The sequence below is a fragment of the Vulpes lagopus genome, chromosome 13 (genome assembly GCF_018345385.1).
Source record: "Vulpes lagopus strain Blue_001 chromosome 13, ASM1834538v1, whole genome shotgun sequence".
Taxonomy (NCBI): Eukaryota; Metazoa; Chordata; class Mammalia; order Carnivora; family Canidae; genus Vulpes; species Vulpes lagopus.
In genome coordinates, this window is record NC_054836.1 from 30,611,647 (window position 1) to 30,637,305 (window position 25,659).

The 25,659-nt window shown below is 35.6% G+C and overlaps 1 protein-coding gene across 1 annotated transcript in view; it reads right to left on the reverse strand.

Annotated features, from left to right (window-relative positions):
- CRPPA (CDP-L-ribitol pyrophosphorylase A) overlaps window positions 1-25,659 on the reverse strand; it is a 291,595-nt gene that overhangs the window by 171,592 nt on the left and 94,344 nt on the right. The window contains exons 4-5 of the mRNA XM_041728219.1: window positions 21,948-22,052; window positions 15,347-15,392 (exon numbers count right to left, since the gene is read on the reverse strand). Coding sequence (XP_041584153.1) covers window positions 15,347-15,392; window positions 21,948-22,052 — 151 coding nt within the window. The remainder of the gene's footprint in view (window positions 1-15,346; window positions 15,393-21,947; window positions 22,053-25,659) is intronic.

Sequence of the window (25,659 nt, forward strand, 5' to 3'; positions counted from 1 at the left end):
TTTTAAATAGTAGAAAAAAATATACGCAAGTACACTAGTCCTTTTATCCATACTTCTATTCATTCAGAAAGTATCTTTATATAAGATCAAGGGACAAGATAAAGGTCTTGAGTATATCACATAAGGATACCTAATAAACTGTTAAAACAATGTGTCAGCTTTTAAACATTTAAATTAAAAGAAAAGCCAGGAGTGGCTGGCTGGTTCGGTCAGTAGAGCATCTGACTCTTGATCTCAGGGTCTTGTGTTCAAGCCCCCCACTGGGTGTGAAGCCTACTTTAAAAACCAAAAATAATAAATTTTTAAAAAACAGCAAATTAAGAAAAAAAACTTTTAAAAGCATCAAGTAACGAGAGTATAATTTTTATTCACAAGGTATTAAGCATTAAAAATTCAGGTTACCATAGGGAATCCTTTAAATTCTAGTTCATGAAAGCAGTGTAATGAATAAATAAAAGGTATTAGCACCCTTTCAGTAAAAGCAATTGAGCCACAGAGTGACTCAAATACTGGATGATCTCTCACTCAGTAACTGACAAATATTATGTATAATATAATTAAACATACATTCTAACCAAAATCTTATGATGCAGGCAAAATTATCATGTCTTCCTTACATATAAAGATTTAAATGATTTGCTTTGGATTAATTCAGCTAGTAAACTCAAGAGCCAAATTCAAACCAGGCAATCTGGTCTAGAATCGAAACCATCAAACATTCCACATGCTGATAGAACCTATAAGGAAGATAGGTAATTTCCTAATTTAGGAGTTTTCCCACTTTTTTTTTTTAAATTGAGGCCACACATGTCAAATGGTAGTCTCACACATTCATGGAATATACAGGATGCTCTGCAGTTTCTAACAAGCCCTTCTTTTCCAAGTGCTAAGGCATAAGAGGTTGTAATAGAAAACAACATTAGAGCAGGGAAAATATGAAGTCTTCTTTCACTGCTTTTAATTAAGTAGCTAGCAAACTTCCAACACTTACTTTATTTCATTAATTAAAATTTCCATGTTTCCTCTATATAACATCCCTGAAACAGAAACAGCATCTTAGAACTGCTACCCTTAGGGTCATATGAAGATATACTGATCTCGACCTTTCTCTGCATTGGTATGCAGTAAAATTACTGTTGTGTCACTACCCTAATTATAACTTCATTGGAACTTTCTCAGACAGCTCTATAATCTATTCTGTTATTAAGACCATTTGGTATTTTTTTTTTCATTTTGATGCATTTTTTTCAGTTCTAGAAATTCCATTTGGCATTTCTTTATATTTTCTATGCCTTTCTTGATACTTTCCATCTTTCAAGAGCTTTCCTTATTTGTACTATTTTCATAATCAGGACTTTAAAGTATTTGTCAGATAATTCCAACATCAGTATCATCTCAACAGAAGTATCCAACTGGTTATCTTTCCCCATTTAAGTCTCTACTTTCATGGTTCTTTGTATGCCCACTGATCATGGATTATATCCTGGATATCTAGGTAATATCCTTTCTCACCATGGTCTCTCCTGTACACTCCAATTCTCTAGTGCATCCCTTTTCAGCACTTCTTTTTTTTTTTTTTTCTTTTCAGCACTTCTATCAGAGAGCTGTGACTTTATCCCACTTTGGCACGCTGCCCACAACTATACCCGCCAATATGCAAAGTTAAGCAAAAAGAATTGAGCAACAACAACAGTTCTCAAGCCACAGCAACCCTGATGCAGAGCAATGTTCAGTTCTTTCAGAATTTTATAAACCTCCGGGCATCCACTATTGCCACTGTGAGTACAACACGGCCACATGATTGCTTGAGGGGTCAATCATTAGAGTAGGGACCAAAAAAAAAAAAAAGAAAGAAAAAGAAAAGATATCTTTACTCTCTGAACATTAGGAGATCCCTTCTTGCCCTTCTAGCCAGAGTTTGGGGGCTTCTCTTGGAGCTCCGCTTATTCCAGTGCCCACCTGTAGCTTTGGCTGTACTATATCCAAGTCAGGTAGTATCATAGGAATAAAATGGCAAAATACACTGCCAATTAGGTAGACTTAAAAGCTGAGTATTATTCATTAATCTACCTTCTACTACTTTACTTATAACCTCAAATAGTTCTCCTTTTTACTCTGTTCAGGTTTTATAGTTTCCTTCAGTGGGAGAAACAGGTGGAATACTCTTGTTCCACCTTACCCAGAACCAGAACCCTAGGTCTTTTTACAGAAGAACAATTATAATAAAACCCTATACCTTAATATAGAACTCAAAGTATATATTCTGAGTTAAGAGAAATGTGAAGGAAATGCAATTTTTCAAGTCTAATGACTCACCAGGATATTTACAAACTGTATTATTGCTTTAAGCATAAAAGTTGCATTTGGAGTTTTTGTTGTTTTATATTCTACCTACATCAGAGTCAAGTATAACTGGCTGGCTTTTGTCTTATCAAGTCTTACTTGGCTTAATTGCTTAATAACTCACTATGACCTTAGAAGTTTTTTTAATATGACAGATTAACTTCCCTATGCTTTAATTAGCATCTCACCAATGATAAAAGAAATCACAAAATTAAAGTGAACTCTACTTTCTCTAATCTTCACCCAAATATTTAACTTTCCAATTTACATTTTTTTACAGTAAGATTCCAAGGAAACCAAACTGCTATTAAATCATATTGCAATCAAAAAAAAAATCATATTGCAATCTTCCTGTTCTGACTAATGAAGGTTTGACGCAAATGTTCTTACAGATTCACGTAAGATACAGTCACAGTATTACTTTCAAGACACTGAAGAACAAAAACTATTATGTACAAAGAAGTTATGGTATTAATGTGAAAATGTGGAAAATGAAGACTCACAGTGAAAAGCCAGATACATCAAAAATTGCAGCTTCTATGTAAATCTTAGCTGTCACAGTGCATTGTCCAAAAAGCATGGTTAATGACATAAATGGTGCCATCACTGGGTGTTTAACAAGAAAAACCTGATGAAGACATACCACAGATGCAGAACATTGTCCAGTTACAGATGTAGAAAACCTGATTTAAAATTTCTCATTCTTTCAATTTGATTAAAAATATTAATATATTACACTTAAAATACCATAACATTAAGTGTAAATATTAAAGGATCACGAAAATATTAAGGCATTAATTTCTTCATACGCATAAAATATATTATCACAATGAGTCTTCCTAATTCTCAATAACACTGAATCAATTTTATTCACGTCCTTTTACTTTATTGCTTTCCTTCAAAGCCAATTTACAAGTATACTTAGCTACTTTCAATGTATAAGCACAAATGATTCAAATGCTTGTCTACTGGTTTAATTTTCTAAAACACGGTATGAAACATAAAAAAAGCAAGTATATGGAGATTTATAGCTTACCTGTTAAAAAATGCTTAACAATAAAAGAGCTGGCTTTATCAGTTACGTTGAAAAAAATTATTTTCAGAATAAATTCTAAGTTTCTGAATCAACAAATGTTGTATGTGAGAAATCAAAATCAACTAATTTAACAAATGGAAACATTACATAATGACTGAGAATACATGAATTTTTATGTGAACTTTATTTTTAACTACTATTAACTAAAGTCATGTAAAAATTAAAATGATTTTGTTTTCACTATTTTGTTTTTCCATCTTTACATAAACATGGTGACAAAAGGCACCATGGGGCTTTTTTTTTTTTTTAATAACACAAGCTTACTTGGGTTTGTACAATTATAACCAAGAAAGAATAAACCCTATTTTTAAATAGTCTTTATCTACAAAATTAAATATATTAAAAGATTTGATGAAGGATGATGGTAGAAAATAAATGCAATCACTTAAAATTCCATAGGGTGTTTTCTATGAAAATTTTAGAATATTGCTCCTTCTGCCAAGATAAGGTCTGTCAGCATATTAAATTAAGTTTTGGTTGGGACTGTATATAATATGTAAATCTCGATAAAATATGTTACTGATGGCATCTGTTACTGCCCTAATGGTTTGGATACACCTGAGCAAGCAGAGGAGGCTTGGGTGGGCTCAACCAGCTGGCATGTCAAAAGTATAATACCTCTTTGTTAAGTAGCTATTTATAAACTTGTCCTGTAATGTCAGTGTCTTGTTGAGCTTATTAATCATGCTACTCTCTAGAAAAGTTTATGTTTTAAATTTCACTCACAGAAGCCTTAAGGGTTAAATAATAAAGTACAATGACCAAATCCACCTCTACTTCAGAAAAAGGAGTAGTAAAATGTTGTTTTATAACCCAAAAGGCTTAAAGCCTGGAGTTTAGTTTTGTTTTAAAATTATATTTATTCATTCATGAGAGACACACAGAGAAGCAGAGACACTGGCAGAGGGAGAAGCAGGCTCCATGCAGGGAGCTCGATGTGGGACTCAATCCCGGAATCAGGATCAAGCCCTGAGCCTAAGGCAGATTCTCAACTGCTGAGCCATCCAGGTGTCCCTAAAAAGCCTGGAGTTTAAAGAACACTGCCTCTCTGGGAAGTGCTCTGAGTACCTAACTTCCCTACTATGTGCCCCAGCCCTGAGGGCACTGAGCTACTCTCAGAGAGAAGGCAAGCCAACAATCCATTGACAGCTTAGGAACAGCAACTTGAACAGCTGGGGCACACAGGAGGGAGGTTAGGTACTCATCTCAGAGCACTTCCCAGAGAGGCAGTGTTCAGTGACAGACCCCTCCAGGAACAAAGGAACCTTCAGGCAGCATCTCCGTCATCTCCACCCACCACCACCCCATCCTGGTCACTCAGTACAGGGCTACCTGCAGAAACTAGCATAGCACCTACCCCTAACTTGCTTATGCCAAACTCTAACCCAGTGCTCCAGGAGACCTACCCTTCCCAGTCTCACTTGCCTCAATCCTAGCACAGTGGGACCCCTCCGCTGAAGACAAACCTAATCCATGCTCAGACCCCATCTCCCAACTTGGGAGTTTTGTAGAGCCTTGGTTCTGGAAGTGGTAGTGACAGATCTCATCACAAGCTGACCAGAGCACACCTACGTAAAACACACCACATTCAGGCCAGGGACCAACCCTGCCCACAGCAAAGAGAGCCTCTGCAGATGACTGGCTTGAAAGATAAAGGAGCCAGGACAAAACAGTGGAGTGAACATAATACACACTGGAGACATTCCTAAAACACCAGGCCCTGGGGGACAGGGAACATTGCACTTAAGTGCACTCCAGGACCTCTTCTTCATAAAGTCATTATCCTCAAGAACAGGAGCTACACCTGAATTTCCTAACACAGAGAAACAGGCATAGAGACTTAGACAAAATGAGAAGACATAAAAATTTCTCCCAAATGAAAGAACAAAGTAAGGCCATGGCCAGAGTTCTAAAGGCAATAGGTATGTCACGTCCTTGGTGGAGTATTTAAAGAAGGATCATAAGGATTCTCACTAGACTTGAAAAAACCAGTGGAAAACTTAAGTGAGACACTTCACAAACAGATAACAAGGGGACACCTGGGTGGCTCAATGGTTGAGCATCTGCCTTCAGCTCAGGTCACATTCCCAGAGTCCTGGAATCAAGTCCCACATCAGGCTCCCCACGGAGAAGCCTGCTTCTCGCTCTGCCTATGGCTCTGCCTATGGCTCTGCCTGTGTGTGTGTGTGTGTCTCATGAATAAGTAAAATCTTTTTTTTTTTTAAAGGGATAAGGAGTAACAGAGATAAAAGATTCAATACATGAAATGAACAAATTAATGAACCAGAAGACAGTAATGGAAAGTAATCAAGCTGAACAAAACAGGGAAAAAGAATTTTGTAATATAATAATAGACTTAAAGAACTCAGTGACTCCATCAAATATAATAACATCTATATTACAGGAGTCCAAGAAGAAAAAGAGAGAGAACAAGGGGCAGAAAAATTATTTGAGGAAATAACAACTAAAAACTTCCTTAGTCTGAAGAAGGTAACAGATATCCAGATGCAGGATGTACAGATAACCCCCAACAAAATGAACAAAAGCAGATGCATACCAAGACATATTGTAATGAAATTGGCAAAAGAGAATGATAAAGAAAAAAATTAAAATCAGCAGGACAAAAGACAGTAACATACAAGGGAAAAGCGATAGGTGTATTAGGGAATTTTTCTGCAGAAACTTTAAAGTTGAGAAGGTACTGGAATGATATATTGAGAAAAATCTGTAGCCAAGAATACTCTATCCAGCAAGGCTATCATTCAGAGTAGAAAAAAATAAATAAATAAAGACAAACTAAATAACCTCATCACTAAACCAATCCTGCAAGAAATTTTAAAGGGGGCTCTGTGAAAGGAGAGGAGAGACCAAAAGTGACAGTATGAAAGTAGAAAACATGAAGGCAGTAAAAATGACTATTTCTATAAAAAGAAACTCAGTCAAGAAGTTCTCAAAATACAGGGATGTAAAATATGGTAACACGTACATAAACATGGGAAGGAAAGGAGCAAAGAATGGGTTCAAAATTAAGCAACCACTAACTTAACATAGACTGCTATATGCAAGAGAGGTTACATACAATCCTAATGGTAATTATATCAAAAACCACTAATAAATATGCAAATACAGTGAAATAAATTCAAATATATCATTAAAGAAAATAAACATACCATGAAAGACAAGAAAGGAACAGAGAAAATCTTGAGAAACAACCACAAAACACAAGTAATAAAATAAAAATGAATACATGTCTATCAGTAATTAATTTGAATATATATGGACCAAATGCTCCAATCAAAAGACAGAGTGACAAAATGGATTAAAACATATTCCAAACATTGCATCCTAAAACAGCAGAATATGCATTCAAGTACACATGGAACGTTTTCCAGAACAGATCATATACTAGGCCACAAAACAAGCCTTGACAAATTCAAGAAGATTTAAGTCATACCATGCATCTTTTCTGACCACAACACTAGGAAACTAGAAGTTAACCACAAGAGAAAAACCAGGGAAGACCACAATACATGGAGGTTAAATAACATGCTGCTAAACAATGAATGGGTCAACAGAGAAATAAAAGAAGAAATTAAAAAGTACATGGCAACAAATGAAAATGAAAACACAATGGTCCAAAACCTTTGGGATGCGGAACCAGTTATAAGAGTGAAGTATATAGCAATACAAGCCTACTTCAAGAAGCAAGAAAAATCTCAAAAAGCCTAACGTTACATCTAAAGAAGCTAGAAATAGAATAACAAAACCTAATGCCAGCAGAAGGAAAGAAATAATAAAATTTAGAGAAGAACTAAATGATATAGAAAATTTGAAAATTTTTAAAAAATAGAAGAGATCAATAAAACCAAGAGCTGTTTCTTTGAAAGAAATCAATGAAATTGGTAATTCTCTAGCCAGACTTATCAAGAAAAAAAGACTCAATATCACAAATGAGCAAAGAAATAGCAACGAACACCACAGAAATATGAATAATTACAAGAGAATATTATGAAAACCTATATGCCAATAAATTAGATGGCCAGGAAGAAATAGATACATTTCTGGAAACATACAAGCTACCAAAACTGAAAAAAGAAGAAATAGAAAATTTAAACAGACTAATAACCAGCAAAGAAATTCAATCAGTATTGAAAAAAAAAAAAAAAAAAAACTCCCAAGAAATAAAGGTTCAGAACCAGATGGCTTCCCAGGCAAACTCTACCAAATATTTAAAGAAAAGTTAATATCTATTCTTATTAAACCATCTGAATAGATAGAAAACGAAAGAAAACTTCCTAATTCATTCTATGAGGCCAGCATATTCTTGACACAAAAACCAGATGAAGAAACCACTTAAAAAGGGAACTACAGACCAATATCCCTGCTGAACATAGAAACAAAAATCCTCAAGAAAATGCTAGCAAATAATCCAATACTTTAAAAATATCATTCACTATGATGAAGTGGTATTTATTTCTGGGTTGTAATAGTGGTTTAATATCCATAAATCAATAAATGTGATACATCACATCAATAGGAGAAAGGATAAGAACCTTGTCATCATTTCAATAGATGCAGAAAAAGCATAAAAAATAGGCTTAGAGGGAACATACCTCAACATAATAAAGCCACTTATGAAAGAAAAACTCATACCCAACATCATCCTTTGATGGTGAAAAACCAAGCTTTACCCCCAACATTGGGAATAAGACAAGGCTGTCCACTCTCATGACTTTTATTCAACATGGTACCAGAAATCCTAGCCTCAGCAATCAAACAAAAAGAAATAAATGGAATTAAACCAGTAATGAAGTAGAACTTTCACTATTTGCAGATGACATGATACAACTATATATACAGAAAACCCTAAAAACTCCCCCCAAAAAACTGCTAGAACTGATAAATGAATTCAGTAAAGTTGAAGTATACAAAAATCAATGCACAAACCTCTGCTGCGTTTCTATACATCAATAATGGAACAGCAGAAAGAGAAATTTAAAACAAAATCCAATTTATAATTCCTCCCAAAATAATAAGATACATAGGAAATAAACCTAGCTAAAGAGGTAAAAGAGCTGTATTCTGAAAACTTTAAAACACAGATGAAAGAAATTCAAGATGACACAAATGGAAAGACATTTCATGTTCATGGGTTGGAAGAGCAAATATTGTTAAAATGTCTACCTTACCCAAAGCAATGTACATATTTAATGCAATTCCTATCAAAATACCAGCAGTGTTTTTCACAGAACTGGAACAGACAAATCTCAAATTTGTATGGAGCTGCAAAAGACCCTAAATAGCCAAAGCAATCTTGAAAAAGAAAAGCAAAGATGGAGGTATCACAATTCCAAACTTCAAGTTATATTACAAACTTGTAGTAATCAAAAAAGTTTGGTCCTGGCACAAAAAGAGACACATACTTCAATAGAAAGAAATGGAAAACCCAGAAATAAAGCTTTGACTATATGCTCAATTAATCTCCAATAAAGCAGGAAAGAATATTCAAGGGGGAAAAGACAGTTTCTTCAAAAATGATGGTTGGGGAAACTGGACATCAATGTGCACAAGAATGAAACTAAACCACTTTCTTACACCATACACAAAAAAATACATTCAAAACAGATCAAAGACATAAATATAAGACCTAAAACCATAAAAATCCTAGAAAAGAACACAGGCACTAACCTCTTTGACATCAACTATAACAACTTTTCCCTGGACATATTTTCCTGAGAGGCAAGGGAAACAAAAACAAAAATAAACTATTGGGACTTCATGAAAATAAAAAGCTTTTCACAGTGAAGAAAACCATCAAACCAAACAAAAAGTCTACCTATGGAATGGGAGAAGGTATTTGCAAAATGACATATCTGATAAATGGTTACTATTCAAAATATATAAAGAACTTATAAAACAACCAAAAAACAAATAATACAATTTAAAAATGGGCAAAAGACATGAACGCACATTTTTGCAAAGACAACATTCAGGTGGCCAACAGACACATGAAAAAATGTTCAATATTGCTCATTATCGAGGAAATGAAAACCAAAACTATAATGAGGTATCATCTCACATCTGCCAGAATGGCTAAAATCAACAGCACAAGAAATACTAAGTATTGGCAAGGATGTGGAGAAAAGGGAACCCCACTTGCCCTGTTGAGGGGAATGCAAACTGGTACAGCCACTCTGGGAAACAGTATGGAGGTTCTTTAAAAGTTAAAAATAGAACTTTCCTATGATTCAGCAATGGCATTAGTGGGTATTTATACAAAGAGTCCAAAAACACTAATCCAAAGATACATGCACACCCATGTTTACAGCAGCATTATCCTCAATTGCCAAACTAGGGAAACAGCCCAAGGGTCTGTCCATTGATGAATGCATAAAGATGTGGTATATACACAATGGAATATTATTTGGCCATAAAAAATGAAATCTTGCCATTTGCAAGGACAAGAATGGAGCTAGAGGGTATAATGCTAATCAAAACAAGACAGAGAAAGACAAATATGATATGATTTCACTCATATGTAGAATTTAAGAACCAAAACAAATGAACAAAGGCAGAAAAAAAAAAGAGACAAACCAAGAAACAGACTTTTAATTAAAAAGAACTGTGGTTATGTGATTACTAGAGGGGAGGGGGTGGGGGATGGGTGAAATAGGTGATGGGGATTAAGGGGTGCACTTGCCATGATGAGCACCAGATTACATATGAAGTATACAATCACTATAATGGACACTTGAAACCAATATTATACTGTAAGTTTTGCTGGAATTTTAATAAAAACTTAAAAAAAAGCAAAGCTTTGTTTAACCTCATAGTAAATTTGTGATTAACTGTACCTTTTTCTTTTCTTTTTTAAAGATTTTATTTATTTATTCATGAGAGACACAGAAAGAGAGAGGCAGAAACACAGGCAGAAGGAGAAGCAGGCTCCATGCAGGGAGCCTGATGTGGGACTCGATTCCAGGTCTCCAGGATCATGCCCTGGGCTGAAGGGGGCACTAAACTGCTGAGCCACCTGGGCTGCCCAACTGTACCTTTTTCAATGCAGACAACTGTGTCAACAAATATAAGACTACTTTATATACACATTTCCTAGTATCAAATACTTGACTGTAGATGGAAATCCATTTAAGTATACTGATCCTAGAATAAATTAAGCTTCAAAATAAGACATCTAAAAACACAAAAATAGAAGTCAGAGTTTTATACTTGCTGGAAACCACAATTTTGGGATTTTAGTCAAACGCTTGCCTAAAGTTAGTTACATCAAAATCTTCATAATCAACAAAGATATGGACTCAAACATTAAGATACACCAAAACACACTTGCTATTCCAGTGACAAGTAAACTTGCGAGAACAAAATGCACTTGCAAGACATGACATTCATCAAGGAAATGCTTTATAGAGCCTGGAAATATATAAACGAGACATTACTTTCATGAAAATATAATTTGTTGAACAGCAATAATTGGCATTCAAGTGAAAAAGCAGCACAGAAAGGACGACTTACAGAATACTAACACTCAGATCACAAGATGAAAAAAAGCTTCATCCCGGAAAAGGAAAAACTGCTATTTCTAGTTAAGTATTCAACCACCAAAATTAACATATACCAAAACTAAACAGTAACTAAACCATCATTGTGAAATCATGACTCGGAGCTTTAATTTTTACTCATTCTCTGGGCATGTCTAGAAACCTGCTATCTCAATATTCTGTTTTTCTCACACTCTCTGGAACTCTCTAGAAGATGATACTGTGTGTTTAGCACAGCACTGTAAGAGAACATGTCCAGTCGCAACTGTGTGCTACTCTTCATCGGGCCAGCTGAAGATGCAGTTTTAAACCAACAGAATCAGAACTGGGTAGGCTGAATTTTATAAACTATTTGCTGTACTGAATAAAAGAGCACTAATGAATCTAGTATCCACTACAGCAGTCAACTTGAGCAGCTCATGACTCAGAGATGCCAAGTGGCCATGCCCGTGCCCCAGAGTGAAGTCAGACTTCAAGAGACCTAGGCTTAAATTGTGCATCTTGCTCTTACTGTATGACCAAGAGAAAAGTAATGAATCTAAACCAGAGTTTACCCACCTTCAAAATGGAAGTGGTATTATGTCTGTTACAATATTACAGTAAAAAAAAAAAAAAGTAGGTAACATACTTAAAAACAACTGGCTTGAGTGCCATGTGCTCAAATCCTGGTTTTGAACTTTGACAAAAGTGTATACGCCCAATTTCATATCATCTTTGAGAAAAATATATATATATACATTTGTTATATTATGAACTTTGACAAAAGTGTATATGCCCAATTTCATATCATCTTTGAGAAAAATATATATAAATACATATGTTATATATATATAATGTATATATAATGTAGGGACAGATACACTGGATCTCAGTATTCATCTATTAGAAGTAGAAAAAGTAGTATGACAGGAGAAAAGAGTCACCTATTCCATAATTTCAATTTTTCAATTCTATGGGGAAAAAATGCAGCTGTACCCTTTAACATATGACTCTATTCAATTAAATTCACTGTTAGAGATGAGATAAAAAAACAAAACAAAACAAAAAAAAAACCCCGAGACATATCCTCTCACCTTCACTGAATCAATCTAAAAGAGGTTCACACCAAGTTATGGGCAATGCTGAAATCCAATGTCTTTCAATAGAAAATTCAGTAATTGTTTTCATATATAAACTTGGTGGTAAACATCAGACCTAAAGTTGGACTAGAAGGCTCCATACTCTTTATGATTTCTTTTAAAGATTTTATTTATTCATGACAGACACAGAGAGAGAGAGAGGGGCAGAGACACAGGCAGAGGGAGAAGCAGGCTCCATGCAGGGAGCCCAATGTGGGACCCGATCCCGGGTCTCCAGGATCACACCCCAGGCTAAAGGCAGCACTAAACCGCTGGGCCACCGGGGCTGCCCAATAGTCTTTTTATTCTTATACTGAATGTAACCATTCATGCTTTATCATTTTCATTATGTTGCAAGGTCCTTAATCCCACTAGTGCGTGACTTAATACATTATCTACTGCATTAACTTCTGAAAATATAAATACTCCAAATTTGAAAACACATGTAGTTCAAGGATATCAGAGAAGGCAATATGAACAATCTCTGCTTAAGGAAAAAAGATAATAGCTGTATAAAGAGGTAAACTTCCAAAGACAGAAACTTGTAGTTAAGAATGTATTTTCTATCCTTCTTAAATCAATAATTGCTTAGAACCCTTGATTATCCTATAATGGACACGGTGACATGACCTACATCCTTAAGTAGTTGGAGAAACACAAGATGACACACACAAAATGCCTTAAACTTTCTTACACAAACTGAGTACCCAATAAAATACTGTGTTGTAGTAGTGCTTAGAAAGATACTTTGAACATTCACTAGAGACAGGCAAATAGGTGAATTTGTAACTCAGATCATCTGCTATATATCTTATTTTATTTTGCAATTTTATTTTTTAAAAATCCAAGGGTATTCATTTGCCTATGCCCAGCATTATTTCTCCTATCAGGCCTCAGAGAGAGTATTAGTGCAAATCGTAAAGGCAGGTAGCAATCCCAGGTAAGCAAAAAGCATCTGGGCTGATGAACACAGTAAGAGCTCTTAATGCAATAAAAATATTATCTAAAAAGAAATGACCTACTAAGACTCAAAAACAGCCTACAGGGGTGCTTCCATAATTTAACATAGAAACCAATTAGCCAGAGTTTTTGCTAAAAATTCATATTCTGATTTAATGGGGGGGGGGGGGGCACACATCCTGCATTCAGGTTCTCAGGTAATCACAATGCTGCTGATCTGGAGGCCCCACTCCAAAAAAGGGGAAGCCAGAGAGGAGTGGCCCTCAAAGTTTATGAGCAACATCACAATCTCCTAGGAAGTTACTAGAAATGCAAACCTTACAGCATAAGGAAATTTTTTGATATTATTGATTAGCTGTTTACACGCAGTCAGATTACTTTCCCTGAGAATAAAATAACATTTTGTAAGTAAATTAAAAATAAAAATACCAAAAAAAAATAAAAATAAAAATAAAAATACCACACTAAAACATGTTACAGAAGAAAACAACAGTCTCTCTCTGTATACAATTTTCAAAACTATACTCACTACAGTAACACTTCAAATGTAGGCTTTTGCATTATAAGAAGCCTGCTCTGATACATTGTAGGCAAATATAATGTGTACAGTCTTCAGAAGGACCCCTTACCAACGACTCACAGGTTAAGTCAGGTCCACTGTACCTAACAAAGGTATGAGTGTGTCAGGAAATCAGACTAGTTTTCTATTTCCTCGTGCTGAGAACATAACCAACCACATTATGGTTTAGTCAACTGCTCCACAGTAATGTTTACACAACGCCTGGCTGATGTGTAAATACATGTCGACATTTTGATTTATAGCTAGAGACGATCTGTTTATGTACACAGATACACAGACCTATAAATTATGGTACATTAATGGTTTGAAATGCAATATTCTTGGGTGCAAAAACCTTGAGGGCTAACTACAAGTATACAATGTCATGACCAGAGAGAAGATTTCAGTTTTGTCAATGTGAAGCCAATTGATTATTCAAAATATGAGGGAAAACCTATCTAACAAACTTATGCACTCAGAGTTGAGATTAGCATTTTCTTCAACTTCTGATTCTGAAATACAACTTCACCTCTCTGTCAAAACCTAAGCACACAGATCTATTCTTCATCAATTTCGAAGGTGTCAGTAACAGATGGTGAAGCCCCACACTTGCTTCAGGATCGGCACTGTCATTTTTGCCAGGACCACAAGTTTTAACAGTGTTTCTGTGGGACACATCTTTGATGTCACATCAGGAGGAAGGGAGGGAGGAAGGAGTGCAGAGTGCTCCTGGCATCTAGAGCAAAGCATGCTGCTCAACAATCTGCAGTGGTCAAAACAATCTTGAAAATGAAGAACTACCTGGACTAAGATACCCAGGCTGCTGAGATTCAGAAACCCTGAATGAAATGACAGAGGCTGTAAAGATAGGGAATCAATGTCCCCTGTGTGTCATCATTACATTCCTAGTACAGTGTTCAGCACAACGACAAATATTTGTGGGTTTTTTTGTTTTGTTTTGTTTTGTTTTTTTAATTTTTTATTTATTTATTTATGACAGTCACAGAGAGAGAGAGAGAGAGAGAGGCAGAGACATAGGCAGAGGGAGAAGCAGGCTCCATGCACCGGGAGCCCGACGTGGGATTCGATCCCGGGTCTCCAGGATCGCGCCCTGGGCCAAAGGCAGGCGCTAAACCACTGTGCCACCCAGGGATCCCAAATATTTGTTGATTATTAAATAAACTACCTCTGTGTAGCTGTGAGGCCTAGAGATGAAAAACAACGATAAAGGGATTATTACACATGTCGTATCTAAATTACAAAACAAAACTGCAATCATTGTCAAAACTGAAAAGGAATTTAACAAATCGTTTAGTCTTATTTCTATACTTTGGGGGAAATATCTCAATATGAAAGATGCTATATAATGGACTGATATGGCAATGTTATGGGGGTGGGGGGAGCAGGCCTCTGAGTAAAAATAAATATCTAAAATTTATTAAAATCAGTTTTTACTTCTAAATAGTGTTAAGGTCCTATATTTTTCTTAAATTAAGTATTTCCTTTATAAAAATTAAAACCAACATGACATAACTAGTAAGTGATATTTCACAAGCAGGAAATGTAATTATTTTCCAAAAAACAAATCAGAGACCTCTGTGGCCTACAGGCATTTATGCTTCTGAGAATTCTGGGATTTAAAATGTCATGAGAAATTCTAAACTGGCTTACATTTTTGAAACACAGGAACTGACAGTCACAAGGCCAAACATACCCTTAATAATCGATTCAGCTGCATACAGATCTCGTTTGTAGGTCACCTAAAGGACAAACAAACCTCATTAGACTTAACAGAGCAGGAAGGAATGTGAGAGCAATAAAATTATGCCCCAACGGAAACAATTTATTTTGGAAAAACTGTAAACACGTAGTACTGACAATTTCTAAATTATAACAACAATACTAAGTTCAGAAAAATATATTCTATTTCTGCAAATTGCTGAATACTGGTTTTGGATCTTTAAATTGAGGTCTTATGTGGCAGTGGTTATCAAAATCTTGTTAATATGAGTAAACTATTATTTCAAAGATGACGTGGTAATGTTCAAAAAGAAAGTACTAGCACTACTAGTTATCACTGCTTAATAGTAAAGTTTTATGTCGTAAGGAAGGAAGGAGTATGTGTAACAAAAATCACTAAAACATATTTTTAGTTGAAATGAGGGAATTCTCAAGGATTAATTCACATCAAGGGAGACTTCCTTTTGAACTGAAGGAAGCAGATAATCTTTATGTAGATAAAGCTCACCTTTTAAGTTTTTTATTAATATGTGGATCTGACAGAGACGATGGTAGCTTTGTGTACGTAAGAACAATCATTAGCTTCCCTGACGAACGCACATCCTCCTTTTAACTGTAACCTGCCATAATCCTAGCGCAGAGATTTCCCAGAACATATCCTATGAGCTCAAGCACAGAATATGTCAGATGTGTGGCAGTGCAGAACGAGTTATGTCAGAACTGAAAAACCTAGAAGATAATGCACTATATTAATAAGTACTATAAGCTTAGGAGTTTGTTCATCATCAAAGTGCTGAGATGATTATGTGGAAAAGTACTTACCAAGGGAGTACTTTTCTGTGTCTATAATTCATATTTTTTTCCTTCAGACTATCTCATAACTAGACTTGAACAAAAACTTTGTTCAGCTTAAGTTGCTCAGGGCACTTCTAACCAAAATAGATCCCCCTGCTATGCCTTTATCTTGGCAGGTAAAACCTGCTGCAAAACATTATCCTATAACCCACAATTAAAGTAGTAGCTAACACATAAGATAGAAAATTGGGGTGCCTGGGTGGCTCAGTAAGTAAGTGTCTGAGTCTTGGTTTCAGCTTAGATCATGATATCAAGGTCATCTCTCTTTCCCACACCCCTCTGCCCCTTCCTCCCATGCTCTCTTTCAAATAGATAACCTTTTAAAAGATGTTAGATAGAAAATCGCTTGAGCCTTTAACTAAAGTATTAAAGTCAAATATGAAATTATTATATTATTGATAAAACAAGCACATGCAAACCAAAACTAGTACTATAGTTACTAATCCACAATTAGATTCCAGTATCTGGGCAGAAAATAGAAAACAGACATTTAAAGGTCCATGCTACATATTTACCAAATTAAATAATATGCTGATCTCATTCATTCATTCAACAAATATTTATCTGATAACTACTGTGTTCTAGGTCCTGTTCTAAGTTTGGGGAATATAGCTATGAAAAGAATAAGCAAAATTCCTTAACCTGTGAAAACAGTATTTTGACAAATTTTCCTGAAAGAATTCCATTAGGTAAGCTTTTCTTCTGTTTCCTTGAAAACCTAAAGTTAACTAGGTAACTGAAATCAGGCTTCAGTATTTGTAATTCAAATGAGAAAATAGTGTTTTTCTTTAATGATTTTCTGCTGTGTAGGGTAAACTCAGAACTGAAATAGGAAGAGATCTAATTATCATTATTCATTTATATTCCTTCTGGCTTTAAGGAGTAAAACCACATTCAAAATTAAAATACAGGAACTGTGAAAGTATCTTATGCTCCCCACCCCCCAGAGATCTTAATGATGAATTTAAGTTAAAAAATTGGTCTCGAATCCTAAAATCCCTTTTCCAGCATTCTTGAAAGACCAGTTTTTTTTAAGACTTACCAGTTTTGCATTGCAATCAATCTTAGTAAGATACATATTTGTATCACCTAACGGCCTTTTCTCCACTGTTATTAAATCATTTACTGAATAAACAAGACAGACTCCTAAATTTCCTTTGGTCTACTGTTTCTTGTAGGCTGTGGATACCTACTATACACAGATTAAAGCTTTTTTATTGTTTACTAATACCTTCTATATAAAGCCTTATTTACTACTTCAACTCCACCTCTCACCAAACACAGATTTAATGAAAATAAAGTACAAAATGTTTCTCACAAACTGGTAAAGTCCTGCATTTAAAAATAGCTGAATTTTTTTTTTCTAATTGAAACAGTTAACTTCAAAGAGAACAGTACTGGAAAATGTTGCAATTGTAAATTGATGAGTTACACTTTTTCTGTCAAACTTTTACAGGAATATGGGTTGCCCTCTCCTTATTTTTTTTTTAATTTTCAAAAGTTTATTAAATGAGTTTTGAAGTTGATTTCCTTCTGTCTGCATGATCTGTAGCTTTCTTTTGACCTTGCACAATACATTATGAAAATTAGTTACTTTAAAAGAAAAAAATATATCAACCCTTTAGTGATGGAATGGAGCCCTCAATCCTCTGATTCACTCATTTTCATGCTGCTTGCTCAGTAGAGACTCAGAAGCCACCTAAAGACCAGGGCTCAGGGGCTCAGGGCCTCATGCCCTCACCTAGTCAAGCTCAATTTTTGTCTCTTTTCTTTGTGCTTCTGTGCAATATTTCATCTGAGTCAGGTATGTAACTAAAAGAAAAAAAATATTCAATAGAAGAGAAACCTAAAACTCAGAGCCAGAGCAACAGCCTTCTGACACAGAGCCCAGGCTTATCCTCAGCTACCTCAAGGTGGATTCTACAGGACACTAATCACACCTACTTGTATCACTCTGTGTTGACACTCAATAGAGTAACTTAGACTTTTCAGAGCCTAGTTCAGTCGGCCACCATCTTAATGTGAATCAGAACACTTAGTCCCCTCTTTCATATCTTTTAACTCATAAGAAAATGAGTATGTAGCTCCAATAATCAGAAGTCAGAGAATTCTAAATTTTTAAAAATACATTATAAGACACAAATTCAGATTTGGTGATGTATTTATTTTTTTTCCATTTCATCAATTAGGTCTATCTAGAAAATATTTCTTTCTTTAGACTAGATGACTAAATGAAAATCTCTAAAAAGAAAATGGTCACCACACTGGTTTTTTTTAGATTAAAAAGTGAGACTATTTTGTTCTAAAAAAAAAAAAAAAAAAAAGTACCTCTCATCAAAAGAATTCCTGAAAAATCAGTTATTTCAATAATATGTGATGACTCAAACACTTCAGAAACTCCTCCTAACAAGTATTTTCAGACAATGGAACACAGTTAAATTTCTTCAATACCTGGTTATAAATCTTTTATGCTTTAAGGAAAATGGTAACATTTAGAAACAAAAAGCCTGTTCAATTAGTTCTATATAGTAAGTGAGCAAGTACTTAAGTATATCGGGACAAATATATGGTACAATTATCAATTAAAGGAATGGAAGTTTTTATGTCCACTAGATGAAATTTTGTCAAGTAACAGTGTGCTCACTAAGGCCTGGCAAGGCACCACCCCTCAGGGAAAGCAGGAGAGCCAATTCCTATCCCAGAGATCAATCCTGTTTGCCTCTGTGATTGGTTCGTCTTTATCATGGGGAGTGGGGAACGTCCTCTACCCTACATGGTGATTTAGAGCAATTAATGTTTCCTCCAGGCCCCTAAGGAGACACTGCAAGAGGGGTGATATAATTCTGAACATTTACTTCTACAAAAAAGCATGTAAAATACAAAATAACTCTCCTGGGATTTCTGGTGGCAGTTCAAATAGTCCTACATGCAAGGCCTGAGTCATTTCTAGGCATTGCTCACACCACTGCCCAGGTGAACTCCCTGACTTCTGAGGGGCAGGGGAAGGTATTCTGAATTTGTGTTTTAGAATCCTCCTTTGCTTACTTTATACAAAGTATAAAGTAGTAAAATGCTGCCTGAAATGCATTTTTCACCATTTCAGGATTTATCAATCATATGCCAGCCACCTGAGTTCAGTATCAGTTTCAGCCTCATTGTACTAAATCTTTTTTTCAGATTCAAATTTTTTAAAACGGTAGCACTTTTGGTTTTAGTATAGAATTGGAACACTAATTTTTAGTGTAGATTCCATTGCTTTGGTTTCAACAGAAAATGAAAAACTCTTTTATCCATACAAAATGTCAAGATCACAAAATTAAATGAGAAGCCTATACTGAAGACAATTCAATGTCATGAAGAAGCTCAAGAGGACTAGAGCAATAGCTAGGAAAGTATCGGAAGAAAATAAAAGGGTGGTAGGAACAGACAATGATGAGACAGGATGCAGGAAGAGTAAACAGGAACCCTGAAACTGCCATACTTGCATCAAAATAATTTCACTTCAATTATCAGAAGAACTACTTAAAAAGACCTCCTAACTGCCATTTGAAGGACTTTTTGCCCAATCCATTGCATTACGTGCCCTTTTGGAATCCAAGATCCCATTATTCAAACATTGTAAAGAATGGGGCTCTTCCAACCCTCATCCCTCCCAGTTTGGAAAGCAATACTAGAATGATGATCCCTCAGGGCCTACGTGTGTGGAATGTTTATTAACGTCCTAGGGTTCCTGTAACAAAGAACCACAAATTGGGTGGCTTCACATTTATTCTCTCACACTACTGGAGGCTAAAATCTCAAATCCAGGTGTCAACAGGGCCATGTAGTATCTGAAGACTATCTATAAAAGAACACTTCCTGGCCTCTTCCTACTTTTCTGTGCTTGCCAGCCATCCTTGGCTTTCCTTTGCTTGTAGATGCAACACCATAGTCCCTGCCTCCATCCTCCCTGGCATTCTCCCTTCATCTCTCTCCCTCCTGCTATTCTTCTATGTTGAGTTCAGGGCCTATGCTATGCCAGTATGACCTCAACTGAACTTGATCAGACATGTAAAGACACTTTTCAAATAATACCTCATTCCCAAGGGCCAGAGTTAGAACTCAAACAAACCTTGATAGGGGGTACAATTCAACCCACAAGGGCATTATAAAATGATTCACCAGGGAAATGAGGAGAAGCACCGGGAAGCCAATCCCTGTTTAGTGCACGGACACTTGGTGCCCATGAAAGAGAAGCAGAACACCGGGATGTGAGAATATCGTGTTGTTTGAGAAAGCAGTAAAATAGGAGATTTCACTAAAGAAAATCTAGAACAAAATTGAAATAAATTTGTGAGGAACAAATGGAAAATTTCAAGAGTAGTGTGTTACTTTCCTCTCATCTACAGGTCTCAGGGTGCTTGATAATTTTCAAAAAGGCTCTGAACACCCACAGACATAGATCACCACACACCCTAAGACAACAAAATGAGGCCAGAGTGTTAAATGAATGTGTTAAGAACAATAAAACTTGTGAGTTTCCACTTAGTTCTCCTCTTTCCTGAAAATCGTCTACCCCACAGTCAAAAGGGGTTGTACAGAGATGTGAGTCAGGATCTGTAACAAAACACCTAGCTGGTGAACACTATAGTCCTCACAATATGTTTACTATCCTCTGAGCCATAGATAGAAAAGGATACACAAAACAAATAAGATGTTTTCCCTGCTGGGTTGAAGACATTTGGAAATCCTTAAAAGAACAATAATACTACATGAATTTTCTTTACAAGGCAATAGTCCAGACATACCAATATTTGGTAATTTCAGAACATTTTAAGTCTGTTTGAGACGATCTGAGCATGCAGCAAGGAGCATGAGGTTACTGTACAAAATACCTAATGAACCTATAGGGCTTTCTGTTTTGTTTTTAAGTCAATGAGAAAATAGGAGGACTCTTTCCTTAACAGATTTACATGGCTGCTTTCTAAAGATTTCATCCCTTATTCAAAAGCAACAATACTTCAAAAAATAAAACCACCCTACCCTATTTCAGAATCTACTTTTCAGTTCAATACATTTCTACCTTCAAAACAGAGGAAGGCCACACTGTGAAACACTCCAGTTTCCATGGGAAGCTTTACTAGGGTAGTGCTACAATCACTTTCACTCCCTCAAAAACGAAGTTTGTCATTAGGAGTCAACCTTACTATATTCAAGAGTCCAACTCCTCATTGGGGCCACTAAGTGGGTCCAGTCATCTACCCCACTGAGTCAGAACTATGGCAGATTTTCCTTAACCCAGTTAAGTTGGAGTTGCCACCCCCAAGGCCTAGAACAAAATGTTGCTACTGTGGAAAGGTGAGTTACATCCTCAATCCAATTAAGTTTAAGGCAACAGAATATAAGAATAGAGAGAGAGAGAGAAGAAAAAAATTGAGTAAAACCATCTTATCAGCTAAAATGGAATTTGAATAAATTATCTAAAAGTGAATTTTCTGGAAACCAAGACATAGAAACCATACATACAGTGATGCTCAGAAAACCCAGTGAAACTCTTAATGTCTGTAAGGTATACATATACATACCCTTATTCCTCAAAATACTGTTTCACTCTGAAACCAACCAGTTTTATACTACTCCATTTTCTAAAGCACCTGGGAAGTGTTTAGACTCGTAGAATGTATCTTAGGAATGACTTATAAGCACAGCCAAGATCCAGAACAAAATTCCAACTTCCTTACCTTCCAGAGGTCAGGCGATCCTTCCACAAGTTTGGCATGAACATGACCATACTTTAGAGCCAACTGCAAACACTCAGTTCCAAATTCCAAGTCATAGTCACTACACTGGGCAGGAAAAAAAAAAAAAAAAAGTTTAAATATATTTTTAAGTAAATCACTTTTTAAAAATTTCATAATCAAGCTATAAGGACAACCCCCATGGACATTTATATTAAGATTTTTGCATGCCACAGCTTTGTTTCATTTTATTATTTTACATATCAATGCATGTCTTAAAAATTTATATTTTGATTCTGAACACAAAACATTTCAATATTCCATTATTAGACAAAAACGGAAAGGCTTGAGGCACCTGGGTGACTCAGTCAGTTGAGTGTCTCACTGTTGGTTTCAGCTTAGATCATGATCTCAGGGTCATGAGATCTAACTCTGCAGTGGGCTCTCTGCTCATCAGGGAGTCTGCTTCAGAGTTCCTCTGGCCTTCTCCCTGCTCTTACACATGCATGCACACTCTCTTAAATAAATAAAACTTAAAAGAAAAAAAAAAAAAAACGGGAAGGCCTCTAGTAGATTTAGTTAAGTATAAGCAACATTTTTAAGCATTTTAAGCAAAACCATTAAAATGATCAATGTAATTCAGCTGAACAATACTGTGTGCCTATGATGTCCAAGGCCTGTATTAAGGGCTAGTATTTAAAGATAAAGGAGACATGTATTATGTCCTCAAGGAACTCAAATCTTAGACTGATCTATAACAGACTATGACAGATGAACACCAGAAGAATATCTACAAGTAGACCAGGAGATAAAATACTTATTTCTGTGTGAAAGCATTAGAAAAGTCCTTTCAGAGGAAATGATCTCTGATTTCATTCTAAAGACTGAATAAAATTAGAGAGAGATAGACCTTTAGGGCAAAAGGTGGCATACAGAGTTTCAGACACCTGACAGATTTGTGTTTTAGATCAAACATACCCAGATAAGAAAGACTGCAGGAAGGCCACAGATATCATCATGGCATTTAGCATACATTGCCAGTGCTGTTTTGCTGTACTAGGAATTCCAAAATTCTAAGTGCAATGTTTTTGTTAAAGTAATGGAGAAGAAAATAGAACCATCAAATGTACATAATCCCAAACTGACTAGAATTGTCTCTCAGCTTAAATCTTCTCTTCTAATATACTATTTATCACATATTTCTTAGACTTTGTAATTTTTTAAAAAGTATTATCAACATTAGTTATATTCAAGTAAGACAAATTTTGTTAAGCCTCTTTTTTATACTTCCAACATCTGCATAGACTATTCCAGCAGTACATAAACTCTATATACGATAAACAGAATGCTTCCTTTAACATGTGGTCAAATCCCAAAGATGACCAGCAATAACTCTCTTCCTCACTCTTTTTAAAGGCAAGATATTTAACACATTTGTGGAAAGCCTTAAAAGTGTTCACAAAGTACATACTGAGAGACCACCACAGAAACAGGTACTTCCCTGTTAAATGGGAAAAACCTACTGTCTTAGGTGGTGGAAAGAGAATTACTTGATGCTATACTCCTACCACTCACATGTTGTACCAGCCAAGATGGCAGCAGCCTATAAACTGTAGGAAGTCTATAGGATACCAGTCACTCTGGTATGGGAATGGTAAACAGAAAATTCTGGGTCAAGTATATATGAAACACATATTAGAAAGGGAGGTGAAGGAATCTTGGCAAGAAGAGTTGCATGAATGTGTCATTCGTTGTATGAAGTACTATTACAACTATTTGTGGGGGTTTTGGTGGTTCAAAAAAGTACATGCTTAATAACCAACTAAATTCTGAATGTCTACATTTCTCAGTAGCACTGATGATTTCTACTCTTGTGTAAGATATGGAAAGCTGGAAAAAATGTTCATACCTTAAGAAAAATCATATGAACTACAAAACCCTAACTTCTTCTTGGAGGCACCAGAGCTGAGGTCACAAGATGAACAGCCTTAAATCTAGGAAAAGATATGCCTCACCAAAGGATAGAGAGGACGCCATCACCCGTTCACCTATGGTACACAACAAGAACAAGAGACAGCAGATGCCAGAGAGCAGGTAAGAAGAAACAAACAGATAATTTCAAAATATTGGTAAGTACTGAGTTGGGGGTGATTAGAATACAGAACCTCTGTGAGTCACATACTCAATAGGAGCGTTTTCACCATTGCAGGCTCTCCTTTAGTAACCTACTACTACTACAGGCTCACAAATGGTATATTACTCTTTGAAGGTGACTGTGACTACATCTACATTCTAAACTCATGGCCTACACTAAATGTTTTTAAGTTAAAAACAATGGTAAGATAAAACAATTTAAAAATAAGAAATTAATACGAAGGCAGGCAAAAGAAAACAACATATAGAACAAATAGAAAACAACTAGCACAATAGATTTTAAATCAAGAAAGTTAATCAGTGTGTAACTGCTGAAAATTTTTATCTTTATCATACATCATGGGGATCATAGTGATATCACTGTGTATAACATACACACACTGATGCTAAGAACCCTCTGCCCCCTAAACCTGCAGCCCAAAAGATGTTAAACAATATTCCACACAAGGAGAATCCCTGAGTATACTGCTGTCAGAGGTCCCCAGATACAGTCCATCTCAGTCATGTTACACTGAAACTCAAATTCAAAAATCTCCACCTACAAGTGGAGCTACCACCAAGTAGGTAAAACCTACCAAGTCCAGTCTTCAACACATAAACATGAGAAGAAAAGCCAGATTTAACTGAAACCCAAGACTAACATGAAATTTAAGGTCAAAAAGGCAAAAAATAAAATCTTTTGGAGGAACTCTGAAGTTGAAAAAGAGACCAGCACGAGAAAGTGTTATTTTCATAAAATAGGATGTTATTTAAAAGGGTGGAAAATAGAGGGGAAAAAAACGGTGACCACAAAGTCCAATATGTTAAAAAAAAATCAGAAGAACAAAAAGAGTAAGAGAAAGAACTAAGTATTTCAAAAAAATTACAATAATCAAGAACATGAGTTTCCAAATTAAAAAGTCTCATGGAATGTAGAAGCTAATGAATGAAAATACTCCAAACCCAATTAACAGCAGCGACAAAAGGTCTCCTAAAAAGCAGGAACCTAAATTTGTTGAGACATAATAGCAACAATGAAAATTAGAAAAACCAAGGAATTGTTCCTCCATTATTTTGAAGATACTGATTCTCAACATAAAACTGTACTTCAAGAAAACTTATTTATCACATGTAAGGATAGAATATAGATTTCTACAAATACTGAAGGTCTCAACAGAAATTTAGTTTCTGCCCTCTTTTTCATTCCGAGTTTCTTAGGATTTGTTTTTTTTTAGAGCAGTTTTAGGTTCTCAGTGAAGTTGAGTAGAAGGTATGGGTATTTCCCACATATCCCTACCCCACTCCATACTCACAGCTTCCCCCACTATCAAAATTCTACACCAGAGTGGTCCATTTGCTAAAATCGGTGAGCCTACACCAACATATCATTATAACTTCAACTCCACAGTTTACACTTGGATTCCCTCACAGTTTTTACTTTTTTATGAGTTGGCACAAATACATAAAAGTATATATCCATCATTTTGGTATCATAAAAAGTACTTTCACTGTATTAAAAATTCTCTGCCTTCCTATTCATCCTACTTCTTGCCTCCGACCCCCGTTAACCATTGGATTTTTT